A 27,678-nucleotide genomic window follows, 5' to 3' on the forward strand; every position below is an offset into this window, starting at 1 on the left:
TAACATTTTAAAAAATCTTTTATTGTGGACATTTTCAAACATATATAAAGGTAGAAAAATAGAATAGAGAATCTCCATGTACCCATTATTCAACGTTGACATTTAGACAACCTTGGGTTCATTTTTAAAAGAAGAATATTGTAATTTCCCATGAAGCAGTATTAAAAGACATAAAAATTATTGAGGAAATTAATTGTTTTAATGGCAGTCATTTTAGAGAACAGGACTGGAAATATTTTTCAAAATAAACTGCAAATTGAAATATTTTGAAGCCATGTGAAACCAGATGATTAATTGAATTAATTTCTAAGATTTGAGATGAGATAGCATTTAATAAAAGTTGTGTTTCATTCCAGCATTTTCTTTCACCACAAAGTAAATTTTACCTGCAGGAATAAAAAAAAGAAAGGAAGAAAAAAAGAAGAAAAGAAAGAATAAATTAATAAAAAAATTGGGACTTATCAGTTCCATCTTTTTTTACGTTATCTTGTTCCCAATACCAAAACTCCCAGTCCACCTTTACCCTACTGCCAAATTGCTGCATATTTAAAATCTACATCAAATAATGTCCCCTGATTCAGTACAATCTTTTAGGAGGAGTCATGACCACCAGTTAAGATTCGGATGAGTCTCGTAGATTAGGGCCCTAATTATGCTTCCTTGCTTGAAATTTGCATTCATTTATTCATCTACAATATTTATTAAGTGCCTACTATGTGTCAGGCACTATTGCTAGTTGGTTGGGTGAACCAACAGAATGCTCTATAGATTGCCCGAGTTAACTTCCATTACAAAATGACAATGAATCATCAAAAATGAGAAGGTGAAAGTATCCAAAAGGTAGAAACCCAAAACAATCTTTTGAACTGATTGAATGACTAGACCAGTCAACTGCCACATGGTAATTCCCTCAGGGCTACGTTGGCATAAAATTCTGAGTCCAGTTGGTAACATAGGCCTTTAAAGAAGCATCACTGCTTGGGAAGAGGGATAGTAGTGAATTCTTAAGAATAGGATATAAGGAGGAAAAAGACTGATAAGAACACTCCCTACCTTGACTCTGCTTGACAGTGAGTTAAGTACTTCAGTCATTGAGGGAAACCATTTGAAACAAGCAGAAGACAAATACTGGGATACTAAAATAGTACTGAAAATGCAACATACTGAAGCATGATTCATTAAGAGGACATTACTTTGCGCTGCATATGAGAGAGACAGATTATATTAATGTCAACCAATCATACACATTAATACACCATCCTGATCCAACACTCTCAAAAACCTTTTGGGAGATAGGAGTTTTACAGAGAATAGCCATTTCCATGTGGAAGCAAACTTTTGATTACAAGTTCCATGGGGATTGGCAGGAAGAGACTAGAAGGCTTGCTCTCTTGCCTAAGAGAAACAGGAAAATCTGAGAAAATTAAAATAGTCTTTGATAATGACTTTGATAATATAGTCACCAAAAAGTCAGTAATTCTTCATAGTGGGGGTTTTGGAGTTTTGGATAACTGGGTGAATTCTCCATACCTAATTTATAGAGACTAAAATAACTTTCCACCACTTTGGAGAATGAATTATTTTAATATTGTGGTGTCGATTAAGAACATATAATTACATAGTCACACTTTATATGACATCGCAGTTGGTTACTGATGGTAGTGGTGGGCCTGAGATCTAGGCTTAGGGAAAGTTATACGCCTATCTCTACAATGTTAAACATGGTGTACTTAAGATGGGCGTGGTTGATACGTGGCATGTTTATTTGGTACATCAAATGGCCACTCCTGCTGTGGCAGACATCCTAAAAAAAACAGTCACAGAATTCTTTCCTATTCAGCCAGGCTTTGCCCTTTCAACCCAGGTTCTGGGAAGTTGACTACCAACTGCTTGGTGTAGGCTGGCAATTAAAAATCATTTGTCCTTCATTTGTTAAAGGATATCTTATGTATCTGTGAGAGAGTACCAAAGAAATAAAAGATGTCTTGAGAATTTGTTTTTATATTCATAAATCAAAGAATTTCCACCAACATACCAAGCATCTTTTAGAAAGCATTCATTTCTTTTCTTTTCTCAATATCTCGTTTGAGTTGACAAAGGACACATTGAGGGAAACAAGACAGCATTAAGAAATCACTGCAAATAGATCCCTGTTAAAAAAAAAAAAGACAAATGAATCAACATGTAGCCTATAAATCTAGTCACACAATACCTGGCATTTGTATAACTTTTCAAATCTCTTTAAGACATTCATTTTATGTCACTTGTTTATCACGAGAGTTCTTGAACATTATCTTCATTTTTCTGATGACCCAGAGACATTAAATGACTTGCTAAGATCATATAACACATTGGTGACAGCCCTTGGTCTTTCTTTTCTCAAGCCAGTGCCCTTTTCATGATACATCATTTCATCTGCAGATTACGACTGTAGCCCCAGTCTTCTATCATCTGTCCTGGAATGGTTCCCTTTAAAGCCAGCTGTGCAATGCATCAATTTGTCTATAGTTTGTGAGTAGTGCCAGACCAGGCTTCACCTTGTATCCCTCTAGTCATTTTCATTGGCATCTCTCATGTTTTGCAAGGGAGGAGGTCCAGAGTAAGAGAGGGATATACAAATTATGGGGAAAAGAAGAAAGAAGAGAATGGTGTTTGGAAAAGTCATGAAATGGGCTACTTTGCAAAGTTTTGAGGGCCCTGTCCCTGGAAGGGACCAGTTGGGTTCTCAGTGATCCTCTGGTAGAGACGCTCTTGAAGGGAATCTTGCTCTGAGCAGGAGGCATTGGGTGATCCAAGGGGATCTAGTCTGACAACCATGACTGTGTGTCTTGATGGATTGAAATAATTTTGAACTCCATTTTTTTGACAGCAGTAATTTTGTTAAATGTCGGGTAAATGTAATTTCCAATCTATAGTGTGAGTAGAGAGAGAAAGGGAAAGAGAGAAAAGGAACTGGTAGATTCTGTTTATAAGGGTTAGGAACTCCTCAGTGTTGAGATTGTGAGTGATTTATTTTTCATGAAATTTTTTTTATTGCTACAGTGATTTTGATTTTCATCTAACAGAGTAAATATGTGGGGCAAAGAGTGAGCAAATGAGTAGCAATGTTAAAAATCTTATAATGTTGTGAACTTCATCAGGTGGAGGCATGGATATTCACTGTAAAGACAATTCAGTCTCATAGCCTTCTCTTTTTCCCTGATAAACAATCCAAATTCCTTTAATCTTTCCTCATAGTACTCTTGTTTTTCACTCTTTCATTCATTATTTACTTTTTAAAACTCTTTTAAACCTTCATTAAATCAACATGTATTGAATACATATAATATGCCCCAAAGAAGAAAATGTTCTCACTTTACTTTTCTGTTCCAGCATGTCTATGTCTGTCTTTTACCTCAGGTAGTTTTTAGAGGGGAAAAAAAATTCCCACTATTATTTGCCAAGTAACCTAGAAAAACCAATACAAGACACACCTTGATTCTAAGTCTCTTTCATAGTACAGATATAGAGATGATGAAGAAGAAAAAACATTCCTTTTTCAGGGAGAAAATAAACTACAGGTTTATATCATGCTGAAGTTAATAAGGGACATAAATGCCTTGACAGGACTAGCTTCTCAGGAAATGGGTGCCAGAAATAAAGATTCTGCATTCTACATTCATCTCTCTGTTTAGTTAAATAGGACCAGGGTGTCACTGGTTAAAAAAGAAGTCTGTAATAAGCACTATTTACAGAATCACTGACTGAGCAAATAAATGAATGTGGTACATGGTTGAAGACATATGTACTTAGGAAGGCAGGATGATAAAGTGGGAAAAACTGGACCTTTGGAGTCAGTCAGAATAAACCCTAGCCCAATTTCCAGCATGTCCATGTTCTGTGACCTTAAGCCTGTCTCATCCCTGATTTCCATATCTATAAAGTGGAGGTGACAATCCTGGAACCACAAAGAGTTTGTACATAGTAAATGAGCAAATATATGTCAAAATCATATCCCAGCACATAGTAGTTCAATCAGCAGTTGTTTCCTTTCTTTCTCCTCTTTCCTGTAGAGGAAAGAAGGAAGCCTAAAAGGATGGTGATAAGTGCTATAGAGAAAAATAAAGCAAGGAAGAGGAAGAGTGCTGAAGGTTCTGATTTTAAATAAGGTAATCAGGAAAGACCTCAGTCAGAAAATAAAGAACTGAAAGGATGAGAGGATGACCCATCTGGGGAAGGTCCAGGCAGAGGAAAGAGCTAGAGCCAAGGCCTTGAAGTAGAGCTTACCTGGAATGTTCCAAAAACAACAGGTAGGGGGCAGGAATAGAGTGTGTGGGGGGGGGTGGGGTATAAAAGAAGATGATGTCAGAGCATTAGCGAGAACCTAGCAGACCATTATATTTTACTCTGAGTGAGTTGGGAAACCCCTGAAATCTTTTAAACAAAGAAGGGACGTGCCTTTCGTGATTTCCTTTGCTCACTGATGTGTCTTTAGTATCTGCAATAGTGATTGGCACGTTGTATGTGTTTGATAAATCCCTACTGAATGAATGAACATCAGCTTATGATTTAACAAGGTTCTAAGTGCTCAACAGTCCCTTTGTAATGAATGAACACTAGCTTATGAGTTACCAGTGAAGCAAACATGCCAGCTTCATGGGGAACCACTACACACCCATTTTTACCCAAGACTTTCAGAGATACTATCACACACCCTGCAGATTTGCAGGTCCTGTCTGACTCTGAATAAAGCCCGGAGAGGCTAAGGGCCCTGTGCCGACTTCTACCCCTCACCTACTCACCTCCAGCAACTTTTTTAGAGTTACATCTATTGGATCAATAGAAGATTTCATTACTAACATATTCCCAAATATAGATAGCCACACAGCCCCTGTGAATCACTTTAAAATTACGACGGTGGTGAAGACTAGGTCAAACCATGAAGGTGAGGAGGGCAATTATGGAGATCCAGTCGGACTAAAGAGAAGCCTTTGGGTGTTTGAGCTACCACTTCCCAGGAGAGACTTGGGTGACTCACCGGGATGCCGTATCGAGTTCGATACTTGGTCCTCATGGCGACACTTGCTCCACACAGGCAGCATTCATTCATGTCAGAGGCAATCTGACATGACAGACACAGGGGAAAGAAAGTTCCACAAAGGCCTGAGTGAGGGTGAAACCACACAGAGGAATTAGTCAAAGTTGTCATCGTTTCCACTAAATCACACAGCTTTCAAATAGATGCTAACTCAGGGAATGGCTTTAATGGACCCTCCGAGAAAACAATGTGGTCATCTGGCTCTTTATGTCTTGCTTCTGTCCAGGAGTTGGGAAAAATTTGCATGTCATTATATCAGGTCAGATTTAATGGTAAAAGTGTCTGCTGTGTCAATCTGAGCATGTCCAAATTATTTTTTTTTCCTGCCCTAGATTACATGTGAGTCATTCTTGTATAGGAAGTTTGTGGCATCGGGATGTCTGAGAAGCCCTCTGAAAACTATGGGAGGGTGTTTAGGGTCAGAAAATGCTGAGTAGGGAAATTATTGGGGCCAAAATGTATTAGGTGGGTGCAAAAGTAATTGCGGTTTACGAGGTTAAAAATAATTGCAAAAACCGCAATTACTTTTGCACCAACCTAACCAAAAAAGCAATAGTGAATGATTCTAGATGGTCTTTCAGGCAAAGGGTAGAGCCCTATTATTATTATTATTATTATTTAGCTTTTATTGGGGAAGGGGAACAGGACTTTTTTGGGGAACGGTGTGTACTTCCAGGACTTTTTTCCAAGTCAAGTTGTCCTTTCAGTCTTAGTTGTGGAGGGCGCAGCTCAGCTCCAGGTTCAGTTGCCCTAGTTGCTGGGGGCACAGCCCACCATCCCTTGCAGGAGTCAAACCAGCAACCTTGTGGTTGAGAGCCCGTGCTCCAACCAACTGAGCCATCTGGGAGCTCAGAGACAGCTCAGCTCAAGGTGCCGTGTTCAATCTTAGTTGCAGGGGGCGGAGTCCACCATCCCTTGCAGGAGTTGAACCGGCAACCCTGTGGTTGAGAGCCCACTGGCCCATGTGGGAATCGAACCGGCAGCCTTCGGAGTTAGGAGCATGGAGCTCCAACTGCCTGAGCCAGCGGGCCGGCCCCAAGCCCTATTATTGACATGAGGATGGAAACAAGTAGAAGCTAAAGGCTATTGGCATCAAAAGCTTAAAAAGCTTACTGCAATTTCACTTTAAAGAATCTGTATCAGACCAAAAAAAAGGCCTAAGAAAATGGCAACGAACAGGATACTGTTCTCAAACATGCTGAGTACAAATCTCTTTTGAAAAGCTCTAGGGTAGAGTTTTGATATGGCTGTACTCTAGATAAGATAAGTAAGTCTTTGCTTTTCAGTGATTGTTTTTAGCAGAAGTCTATCTCCAACAAACTTGGAACTTCCATCATATTTATTTTAAAAAGGAGACTGTTTCTCAAACCCTGGAAAGACAAGCTGCACAGACAGTTTGCAACTCACATGGCAAAAGACTCAGAAATAAGGAAAATTTTCTCATACAAAAGTATGTTTGGTAGTGTAAAAGAATTAGAAGGCAATAAAGTTAAAAATGTACAATGCTTCCTGAAATGGAACAGCCATAAGAGTATCACTGTAAGCCGGAAAATACAAAGTCAGCGCTGTAGGGAAAGGATGGTGTAAACAGAAGACTAGAGAAACGTGTCAAGAACATGGTGATACTAAAGAGGTGAAAAATTTTTAAACAGGTGATTGATTTAGACAAGAATCACAAACTCAAGACCAGGCAGGTAAAATAAATTAGTGAAATAGGTTGGAAAAAACAAAAAATAAACAATAATGAAGGGTGGACATAAATATGGCAAACTGCAGCGTGAATATCCTTTTTAATGGGGTTGGCTAATACTCAGCAACAGTTGACCTCTGCCACATGAGAATGAGGACTCATCTTTCCCGATTTTCCAAATTTTCAAGAGAAGCTGGAAATCTAGATTGAAAGCTAGATTTTTATGTGAAATCTGATGTTTAGGTGTTTCCCACTACATTAAAATTATGGCATCAAGAGGGCTCATTATGTACAGAACAAAAAAAAAATACAGCCCATGGCTAAATCTGCCCATGGGCTTCTAGCTTGTGACTTCTGAATTAGAGAGTAAAACATGGACATCAATGAGAGGACAAATAAACATGTATTATGGTAGTAATCTGCATTATTACTAGCAGTCAAGGAGAAAGCAATTACTATGTGTACTTACAAATCCCTATGTCACCGCAGCAGTCAAATGCGCCAGTTTGCCAGTCACTCGTCATCACAGTACCCCCCATGCCATATCCTGGCTGGGTAACAACTGGATTCATTTTTACAGATAAGTTCAAAAGGGCACTGCCTGTGAAAACAAAACCAGAAAAGTCCTAAACACTTAACTGTATTGGTTGGCTATAATGGAGATACCAGTTGAGAAGACGTTTCATCACACCTCTCCTGATTAGGGGTGCTCACATTCCATTACCTTAGCATAGCGTTTTCAGACTGTTGTCGATATTTGGGAATTAAATACATAAAGGAAAGGGGTGAAGTTTCCTTTCTTAGGTTTTTCTGTGGTGTTTTTTCCTCTTTCACTGACCAGCAAGATGATTTTCTTTTTCTATTTTCAAGACAATCATCCTGAACAATGTCTATTTTGCCTTTGAAGTGTTTCTATTTAATAGCCGATTTTTACAAAGCTATTCCATGGACATTATCTTAATTGCTCCTTAAGAGCACTCTGTGAGATAGAGTTCTTTACTTCTCCATAAAATTGTTGTTAAAACAGATGCTTCTAGCTAATGTCAGCATTCACTGCGTATCCTGACAGTACAAAGTTTTAATAGAAGACCTAGTTTACTTAAACAAACAGACAAACAAACAAAAAAGCCATTCAGTTTCCTTTTGTGAAGGTGTCAGGTCAGAATCTGAAAAAAGAGGCTTCAAGGTCCCAGTGGTTGCAAAAGCACGAAAAATAGTGTCCCTCAAGCAAATTGGCACTTATACTTTTCATATTTCATCCAGTGCTCATGGGAAGTCTCATAGCTACTACCCAGTCAGAACTCCCAAGAGAGGAAATGCATTGTGTTTCACAATTACCAGTGTTAAAACTTAACACTGCACTCCGTAGTCTTGGTCCCTGCTCACTACTAACACTTCCTTTGACCAATTGCAAGGCAACTCCTTGCCCCACGTTATCCCGCTGCTTTGTTGTCTTAGGTTTTCCTCCACTATGTCGCCAAGGAAGGCCCCAATCAAAGATTCTATCATTCTTCCTTATCCTTGCTGTACACTCTCTTCATCCTAAGTGGTTAAAAAGACAGATTCTTGCTTCTGATTTAGTAGCCTGGAGTGGACTCTGGGTGCGCAAATTTTTGTTATTATTATTATTAGTTTCAGATGTACAAAACAATGTAATAGTTAGAGATTTCACCCCTCACAAAGTGATAACTCCCTTCCCCCAATCTATTGCCCCTCTGACATCTTATATATCTATTACAATTCCATTGACTCTATTTCCTATGCTGTACTCCATATCCCGTGACTATATATACATATATTAAATTATAGTTGACATACAACATTATTCAGCTTCAGCTTCAGGTGTACAGTGCAGTGGTCAAGCATCTACACCATCCATGAAGTGGTCTCCCTAATAAGACATGTGACCATCTGACACCCTACAAAATCTTTACAACATTATTGATTATATTCTCCAAACTGTCTTTCATATCCCCTTGGCAACATTGTAGTTACCAATTTATGCTGTCTAATCCCTTCTCTTTTTCCCTCATCCCTACCCCCTTCCCATTTAGCAACCATCAGTTTTTCCTCTATGTCTCTGAGATTATTTCTGTTTGTATTGCTCATTTATTCAGTTCTTTAGATTCCACATATAAGTGAGACCATATGGTATTTGTCTTTCTCTGACTGGCTTATTTCATTTAGCATATTGTTCTCTAGGTCTATCCATATCGTTGCAAATGGTAAGATTTCATTCTTCTTTATAGCCAAAGTAATACTCCATTGTATAAATGTACCACAGTTTCTTTTTTTTTTTTTTAAAGATTTTTTATTGGGGAAGGGGAACAGGACTTCATTGGGGAACAATGTGTACTTCCAGGACTTTTTTCCAAGTCAAGTTGTTGTTGTTTCAGTCTTAGTTGTGGAGGGCGCAGCTCAGCTCCAGGTCCAGTTGCCATTGCTAGTTGCAGGTGGAACAGTCCACCATTTCTTGCAGGAGTCGAACCGGCAACCTTGTGGTAGAGAGCCCACTGGCCCATGTGGGAATCGAACCGGCAGCCTTCGGAGTTAGGAGCACGGAGCTCCAACCGCCTGAGCCACCGGGCCGGCCCCCCACAGTTTCTTAATCCTATCATCTACTGATGGGCATTTATTTCCAAGCTTTGGCTATTGTAAATAGCACTGCAATAAACATAGGGGTGCACATATTTTTTCAAATTAGCGTCTTGGATTTCTCTGGATAGATACCTAAGAGTGGAATTGCTGAGTCATAAGGTAGTTCCATTTCCAGTTTCTTGAGATACCTCCATACTGATTTGCATAGTGGCTGCACCAATCTGCAATCCCACCAACAGTGCACCAGGGTTCCCTTTTCTCCAGCCTCGCCAGCTCTTGTTTGTTGATTTATTGATGATGGCCATTATGACGAGAGGGAGGTGGTATCTCATTGTGGTTTTTCTTTGCATTTCTCTAATGATTAGTGAGATTGAGCATTTTTTCATGTCTGTTGGCCATCTGTATGTCCTCTTTAGAGAAATGTTGCTTCATGTTCTCTGCTCATTTTTAAATTGGGCTGTTTGTTTTTTTTATGTTGAGTTGAATGAGTGTTTTATAAATTTTGGATATTATGGGTGTGTAAAATTTTTAAGAGAAAGGCATGTTTAGTAAGTGCCCAAGTGCTTCTTAAGGGAAAGGGATTGTTAAAAATAAAAAAAAAAGTGAGAGTGGTAAAGGGGACTACAACAATATTATTGCCTAATCTGACTTTTTTTAAATCGAAATTTTATTTTTTTTCAATTCCCTTCCCAGGCACCGATTTCTCTGAGAACCAAAACAAAGTAGGATAAGAAGAGAAAAGCATAGTTCATTGAAAATCTGTATATCCAGCAAGACTGGCTTCGTTTTGTATTGGGTATAGTTATAAAGCCAGAGGGAGTGTTTAACAGAAATTTGAATAAGGAGGAGAAACTAAGATGAGAGCCCATTAGGTAGGACTTTCTGGTAGTAAAAGACCTAAAACTGCAGAGACATTTGCACACCAGAAGGACAGGTGTAACCCAAAGAGGAAGTGGTAGTATTTAATTTCAATCAAAACAAGTCATATTAAGAATCTTCTTGGTCTCCTGGGCATTGTAAGGGAAACATCTGTGTCTACGTTCTGAACTGGAGAAGTTCAAGCATATGCTCTGGGAACACGTTTTTTGGTTTTTTTTTTTTTTTTTTTTTTCCAAACTAGCAGAACTAGAATTATCATCGATTCTGGAAAAGTTGAGGAAGTCTGATTGGAGGTCATGAGATTCTTATCTGGGCACAGAAAGTAGAACATTCTAAGCATGGAAATAGTGTGAGGAAATGCCTAGGGTAAAGAAAGACTGAGGAATGCATGCGTGAGGAACAGGAGCGATATAAGCTTTTTGTAGCAGAAGGAAGGGTCAAAGTGTAGGGATGGCGATGGGTGGCCAGGTGTTCATCAACAGTGTGCCTTCCTACACCCACAGCAGACGTTGCTGATTGATACCAGAATGTGGGATCTGTCTTACTTATGACTTATCGAGTTGATCTCATTACGTAGGATCTATCTCCTCTGGACATATTTTAGAATCCTAGAGAAGACAGTGCATAGGATGCTACTACCATTTGATCAGAGTTGGCGCATAATGTGAACTCTATTACCTGAGGAATAGGTACAAATAAGAATAAATTGCATGGGTAATGTGCCGTTCAGTTCTGAACGTTATGGATATACCTCCAACTTCAAGGATGAATTATCCATTATCTTTTATAAATATACTGGGAAAATCAGTATCATAAAAATATACAGATAGCTGCTGCTGAGGCTGCTGGGTCTGTGTGTGTGTGTGTGTGTGTGTGTGTGTGTACCATTAAATAAAAATTTACCTGTAAGGATACATTCTTAAAAAAAAAAATTACTTCTTTTATAAAAACAATGCTTTAGGGAAAAAAATCAGTATAGCCAATCACAATCAGTTTAGCCAATATATCAAAATGGAAAACCATGCTAAAGTTCTTTTTTCAAAAATTTATCTATCTATCTATTTATTATTCCCCTTCACATTCCCCCCTTTTCAATTTGTCAATTACAGTTGACATTCAATATTATTTTATATTAATTTCAAGTATATTGCATAGTGGTTAGAATTTCGTATAATTTAAGAAATGATTCCCCCTGACTAGTCTAGTACTCACCTGGCACTATACATAGTTATTGCCATATCATTGACTATATTCCCTGTGCTTTACTTTACATCCCCATGACTATTTTGTAATTATCAATTTGTAGTTTTTAATCCCTTCACTTTTTTCATCCTGCCCCCAACATCCCTCTCATTTATCACCTCGATAAATTTAGTACCTATCTGACAACATGGTTATTACAATATTACTGACTACATTCCTTATGTTATATCCTACATCCCCATGACTATTGTGTAACAACCAATTTGTACTTCTTAATCCTTTTCCCTTTTTCACTCACCCCTGGCAACCATCAGTAAAGTTCTTCTCAAGAGTCCCCAAAGCTAAAAATTACTCCAGGGCAAAGATTGCGTTTTAAACAGTCTTCCAGTGCTTCATAACTATGTATAGCACTGGACACATATACTTGTTGTGCTGAGTAGTTTGGAGAAGGATAAAATTTGCTGGTTTGATATAAAAATACCAGTCAAGTTTCAAGGATAAGAAGTTCTGATATATTGAACTATCCAAGGTGGCAGAGTAGATAAACGTATGCATCCCATGAATACATCAAAATTACAGCTAAATTATAGAATTATCAACCTGGAGAACCATCAGTAGTTTTATAACTAAGTATATAAAGAAGAAGTCATGTTGAGACTGGTAAGAGGAGACATGAAATGGGCTGGCCCCAAACCTCCATGTGGTGAAAGAAAATTGGGAGTGCTATCTCGGCACAGAGTTTCCCCATGGAGGAGCAAGAAACCCCAGCCTCACACCAGGCTCCCCAGCCAGGAGTACTGGTGCCAGGAACAGGAGCCTTCATAGCATCTGGCTATGAAAAACAATGGAGATTCTGACAATCCCAGTGGGACAGAAGGCTGTCGGAAACCCAGGCATCCTCTTAAAGGGCCCCCACACACACTCGCAAGCACTCACTTTGGGCTCTGGCAGAGGGATGGTAATTAAGGGGGCATGAGAGGCACATAGAGGGCAGACTGAGGTGTGTGGCCTTGGGGTGCAACCTGCAAGACAGTCGGCATTTTCCCTGTGTGGGGTCGTCCTCCCAAGCAGCAGGCAGGTAGGCGCCATCTTTCCTGTGTTGAGCCCGCCCCCTACACTTATGGCCAAACCTGAATCAGATTGGTCTGGTGAGTTCCACAGCTCCAACCTGCTGACTCACTGTAACCCCACCTCACGCAACTCTGTACCACATGAGGCTTTATTGGCAACTGGCAAGTGGCAACCAGCAGCAGGTGGGAGCAGGCTTTCCTGCTCCTGGCTTTTTGCAGAGCTACCCCAGGCCCAGTACTGGTGGCAGACATCCTTAGTTCACAGGCTGAGATTTCCCACATGCTTCTGGACACCTTCAATGGATAGTTTTAGAAAACAAATATGTATTTTAAATTTCATGGAAAAAAAGTTCAAATACAGCATAGGCTATAATTGCTATGTGTGCAAATCCTAACATGTATTGTGTATCTGTTAATTAATTCAATTCATAATCTAACACAGGGACTTATGCCACTTGCCTTTAAATCCCTAATTCCTTTCTCTTAAAGCAAAATGCTTAGAAGTATATTTGAGAAACACAGTACAGTGTATGTGTATATGGATGTATATTTGTTTATTTATAGATTTTGTACTTCTGTATATTGTACATAGATCTATATTGAGCGGCAATAGAGATCAGAGGTTCTTAATTTTTAATGTGCACAGGACTAACCTTGGTATCCTTTAGAATGCAGATCCAGATTCAGTAGGCCCAGAGTGGGAACTGAGATTTGCTTTTTTTCAACAAGCTCCCAGGTGGTACCAATGCTGTAGGTGACTGGCCCACATTTTGACTAGCCAGAATCTAGATCATAATTCGGAACCATGGAAACAAACGAAACTGGGTTCAAATCTATTTTCCACCTTCTGTGTGTCCTCAGACAAGTAAACTAACTTCTCTGAGCCTCGACAGCTTTAAAATGAGTATGACTTTTCTCATTGGATTGTTGTACTAATGTGATGAGACCATGTCACTAGACAATGTCTATTAACCACCGTGTTTCCTGTATGTCAATGACCTGACATATGCACCGTTGTGTCTATTTTAAACTAAGTGTTGCTCAGTAGCAGGGCCTATGCCTGATTTAATGTTACGGAAAAACGACTAGGAGCATAGCATTTCAAAGGCTAATGAGTGTGGTGATAAGATAACCAATGGGTTAGAAATCAGAAGGCTTGGGTGTTAGTCATTGCTAGTGTTGAGGAGGCTCAGATAAGATCATTTATGTGAAAACATTTTGAAAACTGCAAATCTCCATTATACACGAGAGAGTCTAAGTGCCAGAGACAGTTGATGGAAAAAACCAGAGCATGGTATGTTGCCTACATGACAATGGCTTAACCTTGTAAAGAGCATTATACTTTTCAAAGCATTTTATGTTTGATTTCTAGTTAACATTGATATCTATTTAATATTCACAGCAGTTCAGAGCACTCAGGGAATTAAGGCTGATAAGACCCTTGACAGTAGACAAGAAAACTGAGGCAAAGAGTTTAGTGCCAAAGCCAAGGAAAAATCATGATCTCCTGTCCAACCTCTTTAATTTACGAATGAGAAAATGAAGCTTGTCTCAAAGACTGAGCATTGGCTCTTTGTATTCTTCCTAGTCTCTTTAAGGGAAAGACAAGGAGAGCACCTCTCAGGAAATTTTATAGAACCAAAAGATGGACGAAATAGCACTACCTAGTGGCTAAGATCATAGACTTTGGCCCTAGACCCTAGCTTTCCCAGGGACTAGATGTATCACCTTGGGTAAGTGACAACCTCTCTGTGCTTCAGCTTTCTCATCTGTGAAATGGGGATATTAATAGTACTTATCTTATATAACTATCAGGAGGATTAAATGAGTTAACATTTGAAAAGCCCTTAGAGGGGCACCTGGCATAGGGTAAGTTCTCTATGAATATTAGTTAAATAAAAGACAGTACTTGGCCCCAGAGGGAAACATAATATGGTCCTTTCTCCCACCGTCACCTCAGCCTCACCTCCTTTACACTCTCCTGGATATTGTAAGATGTGGGTAGTTCTACAAAACTGCAGAAGGAGGGAAAGAAACAGAAAATAAGTCCCATGTCCAAAATAATAGAGTGGCAGGGCTGGGACTTGAATTTAGTTTTATGGGACTCCAAAGCCCTTTATTCTTCTTCCCACTGAAGTCCACCAGTCAAGAATTATAGTTAATGGCCAGCTGAAATGAGCAAACCCTGTTCAGGAATAAAAGGTAAGCATTTTCCTAGAGTGTCCCTTCCCAGGTAAATTATGGGACTACAGGAAGCTATGCAGTTTGTGACTAACTTTGCTTTCTTTATATGTGTGTTTGCTTACATATGTATGTATGTGTGTGTATGTATATTTAGTATCTTGAAATCAGTTACTCAGACACTTGCCCTAGAGTTCCACAATACAGATTTAGGTAACTTGTTCTCAACCTGAGATGATTTTAACTCCTGGGGACATTTGGCCCTATCTGGAGACATTCTTGGTTGTCACTACTGAGGGAGAGGTGCTATCATGATCTAGTGGGTCATGGTAGAGGCCAGAGTGGTTGCTCAATATTCTACAAAACACAGAACCACCCCCACAGCAAAGAATTTCCTAGCCCCAAATATCAAAAGTGCTGAGGTGAGAAACCATGATTTAGATATCACCAACATCATGAAACATGACCATCGGGAGGGACTCTAATGTTGTCTAATTCAGTTTCCCAGCAGATGCATAAATTGTGTTTACAAAAGGCCTGACAAGTAGTCCTTGTGAGGAATGAAACCTAACACATTGCTTCTTAGTTGAAAAATGCAAAATGCAAGTGCTGGTCATTACATGACCTCAGTCTCCCCATGGATTTGTTCACATTCTGTTCTGAAATTCCTCTTTTATGTGGCAAGTCCAGTTAGCCTCCCCTAATCCCACCTCCAAACCTGCCTCTTTTCTCTTCCTTCTGCTTACTGTTCCCATGTTTACAGTTTAACCTATCCAGTTCCACTACTTTTCTTCTCTTTAAGTAAACTTTCCATTGAAGTACAATATACACACACATTAAAGTGCAGAATCATAAGCATGATTGATGAATGTTTACCAAGTGCACAATTCTTGTAACCACAACCTTATTCAAGAATTAGGACATTACCAGCACCCCAGCAGCTCTCCTTACCCTCCTAGGGAGCCTAATCCTTTGCCCAAATGCAACTTCTACCCTGTCATCTATTATAACACTAGAGGCTCGTTTTGCCTGTGGTGGAGCCTTGTATATATCTTTAATTACGTATGAGTATGTTATTTTTCTGTGTCTGGCTTCTTTTGCTCAAATTATGACTGTAAGATCAACCACGTTGGGTGTAGCAATAATCCATTCATTCTTATTGATGTGTAATATTCTGTTTTATAGATACGACACAATTTATACATCCATGCTACCATTATATAGCTTCCAGTTTTGACAATTATGAATAGTATAGTGCTGCTATGAATATTCTTGTACATATCTTCAGGTGAACCATGTATGTATTTCTGTTTTGCATACACCTAGGAGTAGAACTGCTGGGTCCTAATAGGGTTAGGAGACAGTGCTAAACAGTATTCTGAAGTGGTGGTGCCAATTTACAGTCCCATCAGTAATGTCTGAGAGTTCCAGTTGCTTTGCCAATATTGGTAATGCCAACATCTTTTTTTCTACCCATAGGTTGCTAAGAAGCCTAGCTTTAAGATGGAGAAAAACAGAAATTATGGTTAAATGATTAAATAGAGTGCCACATTTAGGAAAAAGAAATACAAGCTATTCAGTAAATTTGAATAAGTTTGTTTCATGCAATATTTGAGACATACTAAAAATTATTCATTCTTTATTTGAAGTTCAAATTTCACTGGACATTCTGTATTTTATCTGTAGGGTTGGGGGAATGATTTCAGTATAGATATCAATGTGGGAGCAGTGGATAATGTGCTCCCCACATTTATAGGAATGGGAAGTGTGAAGAAGAGGCAGAAATAATGCAGCTTGCTTAACAGGAAGCCCCCAGATAGTGATCAGAAGCCAAAAGATACTATTGCTGGCCATGATTCATTTCTATCTAAATTCTTGTAAGAGTATTTCCTCTGGGAACACGCAATTGTTTATTCATGGATAAAGGAAGAAAAACAAATTTCTTGAGCAATTTCTACTGCCAATTCCCACATCCAGCAATCTTATGGATGCTAAAAGATTCTAGCCTCATCATCTTTTTGCCCCGTGAAATCCTGCACTTGGAGAAGTTACACTGCTCAGTAAGGTTCAAAGCCAAATGAGCTAAAGCCAAAGTCCACGCTCTTCTATAGTGTGAAGTCTTTTTGGAAGTTTTATTGACTAGCCTAGGTCCTGCGTGGCTCTCTTTCTCAACCAGTTTGAACTATTCTGATGGAAATAAGCAAAACCAGTGACTAGGTGACTATGACTTGCTTTGGGCTTCCCAGGGATCTTAATTCCCTCTGTTTCCATTCTCTCCTTTTCCTTCTGGCTTTCAGTTTCCTACCAAATAATTCCATGGGTTATATCCATTTCTGGGAGAAGAAAATAAAATAAAGCCAACTGAGTAGGTCGTATAGATGAAGATGTGAACAAAACCAACTCCACTTCTGTGTCCTGGATTTTATTTCATTTTTAAGTCTCATGCTGTTTCCTTTAACGTCAACCTCACTGTCCTTAAGCATATCAGAGGTTTCTAGATGATGATTATTTGTATCCCTTGAAATGTAGCCCTAAATATTGTGTTAGTAAAGGCCGGAATGGCATGACAACAAAGATAAATATCAAACTGGTAATAGTATCGAATATAAACAATCATCTATCACAAGACCACCAGGAAATGTGGCCCCTAGTGCTACTGCATTCTTTGTCCCTTTGTCTTGGCCGTCATTAATACCCAAATTATACTATAAAAAAAGTATTGTAACAGGGATCTGTTAGCAGAGAATAATCTGCGCAGACTGCTGGTTGTGTTTTCCTTTGACCCAATCTTCCCGTAAGTAAATTATCCTATAATAAATTCTGTTATATTCTATGGAGTTAGTTGTCCGCTTTGTTTGTCGATCTTAAGATAACTTCTCGTTATGGTGGCCATTACACCTTGGCCCCACTTTTTATCACTTTGAGTTTCTTCTCTAGCACCCAAAACCCCATCACAGGCCTGTCTTTTAGTCCTGGGTCTGAATATGCACCTGGAGCCAGTTGTCCCCTTCCACTTTCCCAGCACACCTGTGTCTCATACAGAAATCTACAGTCTCTGCATCATACTCAGGTTCTGCCTAGTGTACCAGTTATGTTGTAGACCAGAAAATTCCATCCCCAAATATACCTCTTTGGCATAAGTGTTATTTTGATCTGATTATTTTGAGAAACAGCAGACATAGGAGGAACTCTGAAAACAAAGAAGTTACCCTTTAAGGAAAATTTATACTTAAAAAAGAAACCTCCATTTGTCAGTGTGTCTCCCTGTCTGTAGCACTAGGAAAAGAAAGATGACTCTAAATCTCAAGAAACTCTTATCAATGAAAAAGGTGCCAGAATGAAATCTGTATAACAAAGCTTTACTCTTGTTTACCTGGTCACTCCCTATAACTGACCTCCCTAACACCTTCTCTCTTTTGCCTGTAGCTGAAAATGATATTTAAGCCTGAATTCTAAGCCACCTCTGAGAGTTAGTTATTTCCCTGCGTATTTCCTATGTATATGAGGTATACGTGTTGATGAACTTCTGCTTGTTGTTTTCTCTTGTTAATCTATCTTTGGTTACAGGGGCCCCAACCAAGATTCTAGAAGGGTAGAGGGAAAATTATTTTTCCACTCTTCCAATGTGATTTCTGAAATTTTTGCCAAAACAATGAAAACTCTGTTATAAGGAAATTACAAAATGATTATGCATCACTGAAGGTATGGTATTTCCGAATTTAAGTGAAATGATTTCTATAAACAAAACATCACTCCAAAAACATGTTTCCTCATGTTAAAAATTGTGCTCATGCCTGATAATGCTTAAATGAGAAGCCTTTTTAGGAACATTTGTATTTTTGATAGAGCAAGACTGAGAATTTTTCTGACACCAGGAAAATTCAGTAATCCTCCTTTCATCAAATAAAGAGCATTTGGTTCACTAAAATGTTTCATTTGGGGTGAGGGTGAAGATAAAAAGCACATGATAAAGTGGGTCCTTTCATATCTTCCATCACTAATTTTTCTGGTGACCCAATTCATTAAACTTCTTTTCTACCTTTATTTTATAATTTGTTAAACTGATGTCAGGCGTATATGGTTCTGGGGGAAGAGTACCTTCTCACACCCAAACCCTTTAGGCTTGACCTCAGAAGCTCTTTACAACATGACCCACCCTATTTTTCCATTCCTTTGATTATCATTTTCTTCCCTTATTGGTCGGGCCAGACTCCTCAGCACTCCGCAGGCATTCCCTCTACACTGTTCCTGTGGTGAGTTCCTGCCTCATTTCCCTACCGACCTGTTAACATCTCATCTCAAATGCCACCTTCTCCATGAAGCCATTCGTAATCTTCCAAATTGGATTTGCCTCTCACCCTTCTCTGAACTTGCTCAACATTTTTATTATGTGGCGGAAAGCCTGCTGGGCTTGGGTTAGGACACTGGGCTCTAACCATAGCACTGACACTTGGCTACCTCTGTGCCTTTTCTCTAAATGACAATGATACTATCTTCACTTCTTTCTTCCCAGGACTACTGAAAACTACAAGAATCTATACGGTCATGAGCTGCTTAGTGATGGGGACACATTCTGAGAAATGTGTCGTTAGGTGATTTTGTTGCTGTGAGCACATCATAGAGTGTACTTACACAGATCTAGATGGTATAGCCAACCACACGCCTAGGCTATATGGTACAGCCTATTACTGCTTCTAGGCTACAAGCCTGTACAGAACGTCACTGTACAAAACAACACGAGATTAAATAAAGCACAAGAAAAATGATGCCATCAACAGACAGTAAACACCAGATGTATGAGGCTGCCGCTCACATAACACAGCATACTGCTTCATACCCAACTTTTGTTTTATAGATAGAAAGAGTGCACTTTAAAATAATAATTGAAGGTATAGTATAGTAAATAATATATAAACCAGTAAGAGTCATGTATCATCATTATCAAATATTCTGGGCTGTACATAATTGTATGTGTTATACTTCTATACGGCTGGCAGCACAGTAGGCTTGTTTATACACCAGCATTATCACAAACTCGTAATGTGCTGTGCTACAGTTTTACCCAATGCATTAGGCGTCACTAGGCAACAGGAATTTTCCAGCTCCACTATCATCTTACAGGACAACCATCAAATATGTGGTCCATTGTTGACTGAAATGTTCTATGGTGCATGACTGTTCTAACTTCAAATATGAGATTTAGATATGCATTCTAGGTATGTATATTTCTTTGCTTTCTTTTTGACTTGTGTCATGCGGGGTGTCAGGCGGGATCTCTGGTCCCACTCCCCACATAAGAACGCAGGATATGGCTAGGCCAAAAAGGAACACCCACGGAGCCATAGGTAGGGGAGTCACACCACTATACTCTCGCTGGCGGCTGAGTTGGAGACACAGGAAACAGGAGCCACACAATTCTCAACCCTCACTGCGCCGCTTGCAGGCTCAGCCCCCATCTTCTTGCTAGCCCCCATTTTCTGCTAGCCTAGCCACGGCGGTTATATTAGTGCCCAATGGCTCACTGGTTACAGCTGACGGCCAACTAGCCACAGCTGATGGCCATTTGATCACAGTCGACGGCCATTTACTACCTGAGCCAGCACCCCTCCATGTGAGGCCGAGAGCCTGGAAACTGCCCTCTGGGGCTCTGTCCCCACACTCCACCCCTATAGGGTCTCGCCTCACAATCTACGCGACAAGCGTCTTCCGCGAGGGGCCCTGTGCGAGGAGCCTGGAGGTGAATGCTACTTCCTGGACACAGCCAAGCTCTCTCAGGGCACCACCAGTACTTCTGGGCACAGCCAGACTTCCTGGACTTCTTAGGGTACCACTAGTCTCCCCGGGCACACGAGGGCCTCTCAGGGCACTGCTACTCTCTCTGGGCACAGCCAGACTTCCTGGACACAGCCAGGGCTCTCAGGGCACTGCCACTCTCTCTGGGCCTCTCAGGGTACCGTGCTGGAACAATAGCGACTCACAGTCAAGGTGCTTACATATTCTCGATGGCGGCCGGTCAAGACACAAAAGCAAACATCCGCCAGTTCCACTACATGGTGGTATGTTCCCAAACAGTCAAGCTGTCCATTAAATTAGGGATGGAAGGCAATTCCCCATAGTCCATAGTCATTCGCCAGGGCTGTCCTGGGGGTGAGGGATGACCTTGACCTCACCCTCATCTCCCACGGAGGACTCAGCAAGCCTTTCCTCCTGGGACTACAAGTCCTGCATCCGGGCTGCCTCAGCAAGCACTTCCCAGCCCACAGGGCCGCAAGGACCTTCGCTTTCTCCGGCCTCTACTGGTTGGGGAACCGTCCACGTCTTCCCACCCCTCCACGGGGTCCAGCTGTCAGGCAGCTGCTCCTCCTAGTCTTCCTGCAACTGAGTGTTCATATGCACAAACTGCTCCACCGCCCTTCGGAGAGCTTTGGCCGGCACCGTACCCTGGTCACTGCGCCATTTGTCGTGCGGGGGATCCTGCTGACTACGCCAAGTGTCATGCGGGGTGTCAGGCGGGGTCTCTGGTCCCACTCCCCACATAAGAACGCAGGATATGGCTAGGCCAAAAAGGAACACCCACGGAGCCATAGGTAGGGGAGTCACACCACTATACTCTCACTGGCAGCTGGGTTGGAGACACAGGAACCAGGAGCCACACAATTCTCAACCCTCACTGCACCGCTTGCAGACTCAGCCACCATCTTCTTGCTAGCTCCCATTCTTCTGCTAGCGTAGCCACGGCGGTTATATTAGTGCCCAATGGCTCACTGGTTACAGCTGACGGCCAACTAGCCACAGCTGATGGCCATTTGATCACAGTCGACGGCCATTTACTACCTGAGCCAGCACCTCTCCATGTGAGGCCGAGAGCCTGGAAACTGCCTTCTGGGGCTCTGTCCCCACAACTTGTTGGCTGTTTTTTTCTGGGGGCAGTAACCGGGCTTCATCATCTTTGTGTCCCTCCCCGAAGGTGGCCTGCACATAGCCTAGAAAGTACTAGGGGTTTAGGACATACTACCCCCTATTGTGGCACCCTGGTATGTTGAGTATCTTATCCTGAAGGACACTGAGAAAAAAGCAGAGGCAGGAAAAGTCACTCTGACCTCTTTCCCCTCCCCTTTCTTCCCCAAAAGCAGTAAATAAATCTCTCTGTGAAAGGTACCCTCCCTACACCAGGAAGAAGGGAGATATCTTTGTCGCCAAAGCCAGGGAATTCAGGGCTGAGAATAAGCGAATCTTGTTATTTCTTCACCATTTAGTATCCCTGCAGCAAACCCCTTGTCTTGTCAATTCTTCACAAATATATTGTTTGTCTAAAAGTTTCCTGCCCTGGTTATTTCTTTGGGTCTTTCATTCTCTTATGAAGGCTCCTGTGTACATGTAAAAATTCAATAAAATTTGTATGCTTTTCTCTCCTTAATCTCTCTTTGTCAGTTTAATTTCAGACCCAGGAGGGACCCTAAGAAGGTTAAAGAAAACTTTTCTTCCCCTACATGCTTAATACCAATTTATTTATTCATTTATACCAGAGATTTTTAATCAGAGGTGATTTTTCCCCTTCAGAAGACATCTGGCAATGTCTGGTGACATTTTGGATGTCACAACTCAGAGTGGGGGGAGGGAAGGAGAACTGCTATTGGCCTCTAGTAGGTAGAGGCCCAGGATGCCTCCCCCAACTCTTCTCCTGCCCCCAACTCTCCTCTCCTACCGCCCATTCCCACCAAAAGTGTCAAGGCTGAGAAACTGATTTATTCTGTCATCTTGTTCTTAAGAAGATTTGAGCAGTTTACAAACTTACCTATATGGTAACAAGTTACAAAGGAAAAATGAAGATATCAGGTACAGGGAAACTCTAGCCTGGAGCAAATTTACAGCACGCCGTAAGCTCCCTGTACAGTGCTAGTCATGGACTACAAATTAGAGTCTGAATTTCCTACCAGGCAAAGCAAAGAGGGAACACAAACATTTAGGAGATTGACCATGTCCATAAAATAAAAACAGATGGAGACCCAAAGAAGTTTCTCATCAAGGCCCTCAAAAAAGAGACGATATGTGACAAGGAATGGTCAAGGCGTTTAACAGTTTCTCTGTAATGAGCAGAACAGCGACTTTCCTGAGCCTCTTTCCTAATATAGAGTTAAAGCACAAGGCTCGAGTAGAATCTCTGAAAGCAATTTATGAGAAGCTCAAGTGATCCCAACTAAGTACTTACCTCTCGGTTAATCTGGGATGATTCAAGGCTAAATGATCAGATTATTTAGATTATTCAGAGAAACACATGAATGCACATTCTTTGACGGTCCTACATGAATATTTTCAGCTGGAGTTTGACAAGAATTGAATAGCAGCGAGGCTGAATTGTAAGTCTTTGTCAAAAACTTGAGTTCAGATTCCCAACTAGGGCTGCTTAATATACATACTAAGAACAGATATGCAGAAGGAAAGACTTCTAAAGCAAATGCACTGTTATAAAAATTAAAAGATACAACCAGGACAACACACCTGGACAGAAGTCCAGTCTAGTAGCATGGAGGTGAGCTAATTAATGGCTATCTTAATTCAACATGGAGAAAAGCTAAAGGAAAGCTTATGTTTTCCTCAGGTGACCAGTGGGGAAGTTTGGAAAAAGGAATTAGCCAACACAAGCTACATTTGATATTTAAATGATCGATTTAAAACAAGCTGGTAGTGTTTTATTAAGCAGTACATCTTGTGCAGGCACTAATGAATTAATTACATGTGACTGATCAAAGTCCCAAATTCTATACCATAGAGCCTGGAAACCTTTATATCAGGTGTTACCAAAACGCACTCACTATGACAACAAAAGCATGTAGGAAAACACATGAAGTCTAATTTTAAGTAATGTAATTTCCTGGTCAATGCTATAGAGATAAAAGACTTGCAATATGAAACCTTAGATAATATAATCAGTTAACCTTGGAAAACTACCAACCCCTTGGTTCCATTTGAATTCTGATCTATTGGTCTGGTGGGAGGGGGTTAGTGGCCTTGGAATTAATATTTTTAATGCTTCCCAGGAGATTCCAAATTGCAGTGAGTGTTAAGAATCACTGTACTAAAGGAAGTCCATCCAAAATGATGATTTGAGTATTGAAATAGTGGATCTTAAGTCTTTTACACAAAAATAGTTTCCCTCATCACCTAAATTTTCACCCCAAACATGTATAATTTTAAAAATTTAGCCAAAATAATGTGATCCATGAAGACAATCTAAAAAAAAAAATCACAAAAATATCAAAATAAAAATCTCTAGTAAATCCACCCTATAGACCTAATCACTATTGACAACTGTGATGTATGACCTTCCATTTACTTTTTTATTTTTTAAATTTATTGGGGTGACAATTGTTAGTAAAATTACATAGGTTTCAGGTGTGCAATTCTGTATCACATCATCTATAAATTACATTGTGTGTTCACCACCCAGAGTCAGTTCTCCTTCCATCATCAAGACCTTCCATTTACTTTTAATAAAAAAAATAATTTGTGCGCAGGACTATGTTTTCATGAGGACACTCCCAAATGTGGCAATAAAACCATTTCTCCTACAGTGTAGAGAAGGCTGTTTCTCTTGCTCTCTGTTATAGTTGGGGAGCAAGTATTCATCTCTTTTAGAAGTGGTAGCCCATCATTGTGCTCCAGCTCACAATTATCGATTAGTTGAGAACCCTACCATGACTCTTGAGTTGGTATAAAGGAGCAGAAAGAGTCTTTTTTTCTAAGAAAGCGTTTGATTTGCATTCTTCTGGCTCATCCTATAATTTATTTCTGTCTACAGAATTAAAGATTGAAATACTATTGGTTGAGTGAATGAATCTTTTGCGTTACCTTAAAAGTCCCAATTTATTAGCAGATATCCTGAAAACCCTGATCAAAAAACAAATTTCTCACTTCGGCAATTATTTCCCCAGACTCATGTCTTGCCTTCATTCTACCTGCTTCTCTCTTCATATCTTTCTTGGAACTCTTCGTCTTCAATAGGAGCTCAGCAGAGAGGAACCCCAAAAGGTTTCAGCAGCCCCTGGACTTGAAGGCTTGGCTCTACCCATGCTTAGCATATCTGGTATCTGGTCATATCGACGGTATAGCAGTCCTGTCGATGTCTCAGGTTTAGTATCTTGGCTAAATGAACCATAAGACCTATAAAGTACAGCGCTATATTTTAAATCTTGCTGCAACTAAAATTTGAATTGGAAGTAACTTCTTTTGAATCATGAGGGCTGAAGAGCACTTACCTGGTGATTCAATACAAGTAATGGCTGCATCCACTTTGGTACAAAACATCTCAAAGGAACTTGATTTTTTATTTTTAACTTTTTTGGCAAGCAGTCAAGTTTGTCAAATGATTTTAAAGTTTGTTTTATTGTGCGTGTGTGTGTGGGGATGAGTCCCCTTTACCCCCGCCCCCCAAATGTCAACAACTTGTATTCTTGATGGAAATAAACAGGGTTAAGATAGTGCTGGTCCTTAGTCATAAAATCAATGATCAAAACTTCCAGAATGTTGAATTTGGGTGGTGTCTGTAATCTGTAACTTGAGCAAATCCCATCCAATATTTTATAAGAAGATAACAAAACCATTTGTGAATGCTCTAGTTGGTATAGATGGGTCTCAAAACATCAGTGAATATACAAGTATCTGGTGGCCATGATACACTTAAATGATGGCAAATTTAATTCAGGAAAAATCCAGCAACCTAGACAAATACTTAATTACAAAATATTTCTTTTCCCCAAAAGCTTCCAGATGGATTCGTCCAGAACATGGTTTATGAGCTAAGAGGGGCAGCCAGTAAATTCATACACATTTGTCTCCATTTTCACTCCCCAAGTAAAGCTCAAGTGAGTTTCAATGCAGTGAGTGTTAAGCGCCAGTTTTTCAATAAAACTGATGGCTAACCATGGAGTGCCTGCTCAGGCCTCCGGTTTCCTCTGCATTCAAGTGCTCTTAGGGTTGCCTCTCAAGAGGCAAACTAAGCACAGCCATAAGGCACCAATAAAGCTGGGTCAATAAAGTAAATTAAAAGAGAGAAAACTTTGGAAAAATATTTAGCATCCTTCCACAAATAAAGGTAATCCTTGAGGGAAATAACCACAACAATATTGGACTTCTTTACACTTATTTATTTATGGAGGGATGTGGATGGGTAGCACACACATGCACATGAGGCCTTTAAAGACATCTGTCTGGTCCTGGTTATATTAATATTTTAAGGACATCTGTTTTCAGGTCCCTCGCCTCTACCAGAGTCTGAGCTCCACGGGTGCTGGCCATTCATTTTTTTATCCTAACACAGTGTTTGGAACATAGTAGATGATCAATGGGTATGAAAAAAAAATGAACAAATGTATGACTATAACAACTGTAAATCTCATACACACAATTTTGGAGTCTCTAGACTAGATATCCAGACATCAGAAATACCCCTCAACCCTACCTTCTTGTAACAAATGTGTTTGCCTTAGGGACTTGGAAGTTAAAGGAGGAGGGAAAAAAGCTTCTTCCTCCTCCTCCCCCCTTTACTTAAATCAAACAAGTGAGAAAAGCTAATCATTCCCTCAACAGTGAAAATAGTGAGAGCTGCCTTGGTAATATTGACGATAATTACAAGGCTACAAATCAGGAAAGACAACAAGTGGCCAGATAATGATGATTTCAAAAAATTGTTTTTGTTATATAAAAACAGATTCATTAACTTTTGACAATAAAATAATAATAAACCTCAGAATCGCTGAAACAGACATTATGCACCCCTCCCACTAGCAAAACCCATTCCAACAGGCAAATTTTGAAACCAATTACAAAATAAGAGACAAACTTTTATTAAGAAGGAATTTAGAATATTCTGTTTAAACACGCCAGCCTTAATGGTGATACAAAGATTTCATTAATGATTAAGAACGTTTTTTTCTATTAAAAAATGTATTTTTAGTGGCACATTCTAAATAAAAGTTCATAAGATTCTCTTAGGAATCACTGCTGCCCGATTTAATTAAAAAGACAATTACAGGTTACACACATGTAAAAGATTTTTAAAAGATTAACCTAGATTTTAAAAAGTTTTTAAAAGATTAACCTAGGTTAATACCTACCATTCAGTTCTGCCTTGGCTTGTGTTAGTTACAAGGTAAGATTTTACTGGCTTTATAGTTTATTGTTTTTTAATAATTTTTTTTGTTTCTTTTGAAAGAGGATAAGAGAGAAGGACAAAAGTGTGCAGCACAGAAAAGGCATTCTGTATTGCAAAAATTCTTACCACACAAAGGTTAATGGCTGAGGACTGCAACCCAGGTGAAACTTCAGAAGGCTCAGGAGCACTAAAATGCTCTGTGGTTGCAGCCTGGGGTTGTGATCAGCAAGCGTGGGGTTGGGGGTGGAGAAAGTTAGGAGGTGGGGCTGGAGGAAAGAAGTCTTACCGGGGTTGTCTTTACTGCCTAGGGGGCCAGTGTTTTTCTATTTAAGAAAGTGGACACTGCATTTCATCTCAGTGCATTTATTTCATGTTACATTTGCCTTACAACCTTGTTTTCTTAGACAGCAAGATTTATTCATGACTGGGCAACAACACATTTTACAAAGGTCCAAGACTTGTGTATTTAGTTAGGATTTCTACAATTCATTCACTTCCTAAGGCATTTAAGGGTCTTAAAATGTGTTTTACTTTGTGAGGGGTATAAATGTCTAACCATTACATTGTTTTGTACACCTGAAACTAATAAAAATAAATAAATTAATAAATAAATAAATTAATTAATGTAACTATTAAAAAACAAAAAACGTGTTTTAAAGTAAGAACTGGCCAGCTGGCCCTAGGTCTCAAAAATGCTAAAGAGATAGTCAGCCTTCCACTTGCCAGGTTATTAGGTCTTCTGTTCCAAGCTAAGGAGCTGTATAGCGTAAGCAAGGGAAAATATTGAAGGGTTGGGGGCAGAGTGGGGACATGGTCGATGGCATTTTGA

General features: G+C 39.9%; 1 protein-coding gene across 1 annotated transcript; it reads right to left on the reverse strand.

The window, feature by feature from the left end:
• On the reverse strand, window positions 1-27,108 carry PLAC8 (placenta associated 8). The gene is made up of 5 exons (XM_033106577.1): window positions 26,976-27,108; window positions 7,237-7,368; window positions 5,018-5,142; window positions 2,036-2,150; window positions 1-386 (listed from the first exon to the last, which is right to left on the reverse strand). The coding sequence occupies exons 2-4, from the start codon at window positions 7,337-7,339 to the stop codon at window positions 2,046-2,048; spliced, it is 333 nt and encodes a 110-aa protein (XP_032962468.1). The 5' UTR covers window positions 7,340-7,368; window positions 26,976-27,108; the 3' UTR covers window positions 1-386; window positions 2,036-2,045.
• Between the last annotated feature and the right edge of the window lie 570 nt (window positions 27,109-27,678).

The sequence above is a fragment of the Rhinolophus ferrumequinum genome, chromosome 5 (genome assembly GCF_004115265.2).
Source record: "Rhinolophus ferrumequinum isolate MPI-CBG mRhiFer1 chromosome 5, mRhiFer1_v1.p, whole genome shotgun sequence".
Taxonomy (NCBI): Eukaryota; Metazoa; Chordata; class Mammalia; order Chiroptera; family Rhinolophidae; genus Rhinolophus; species Rhinolophus ferrumequinum.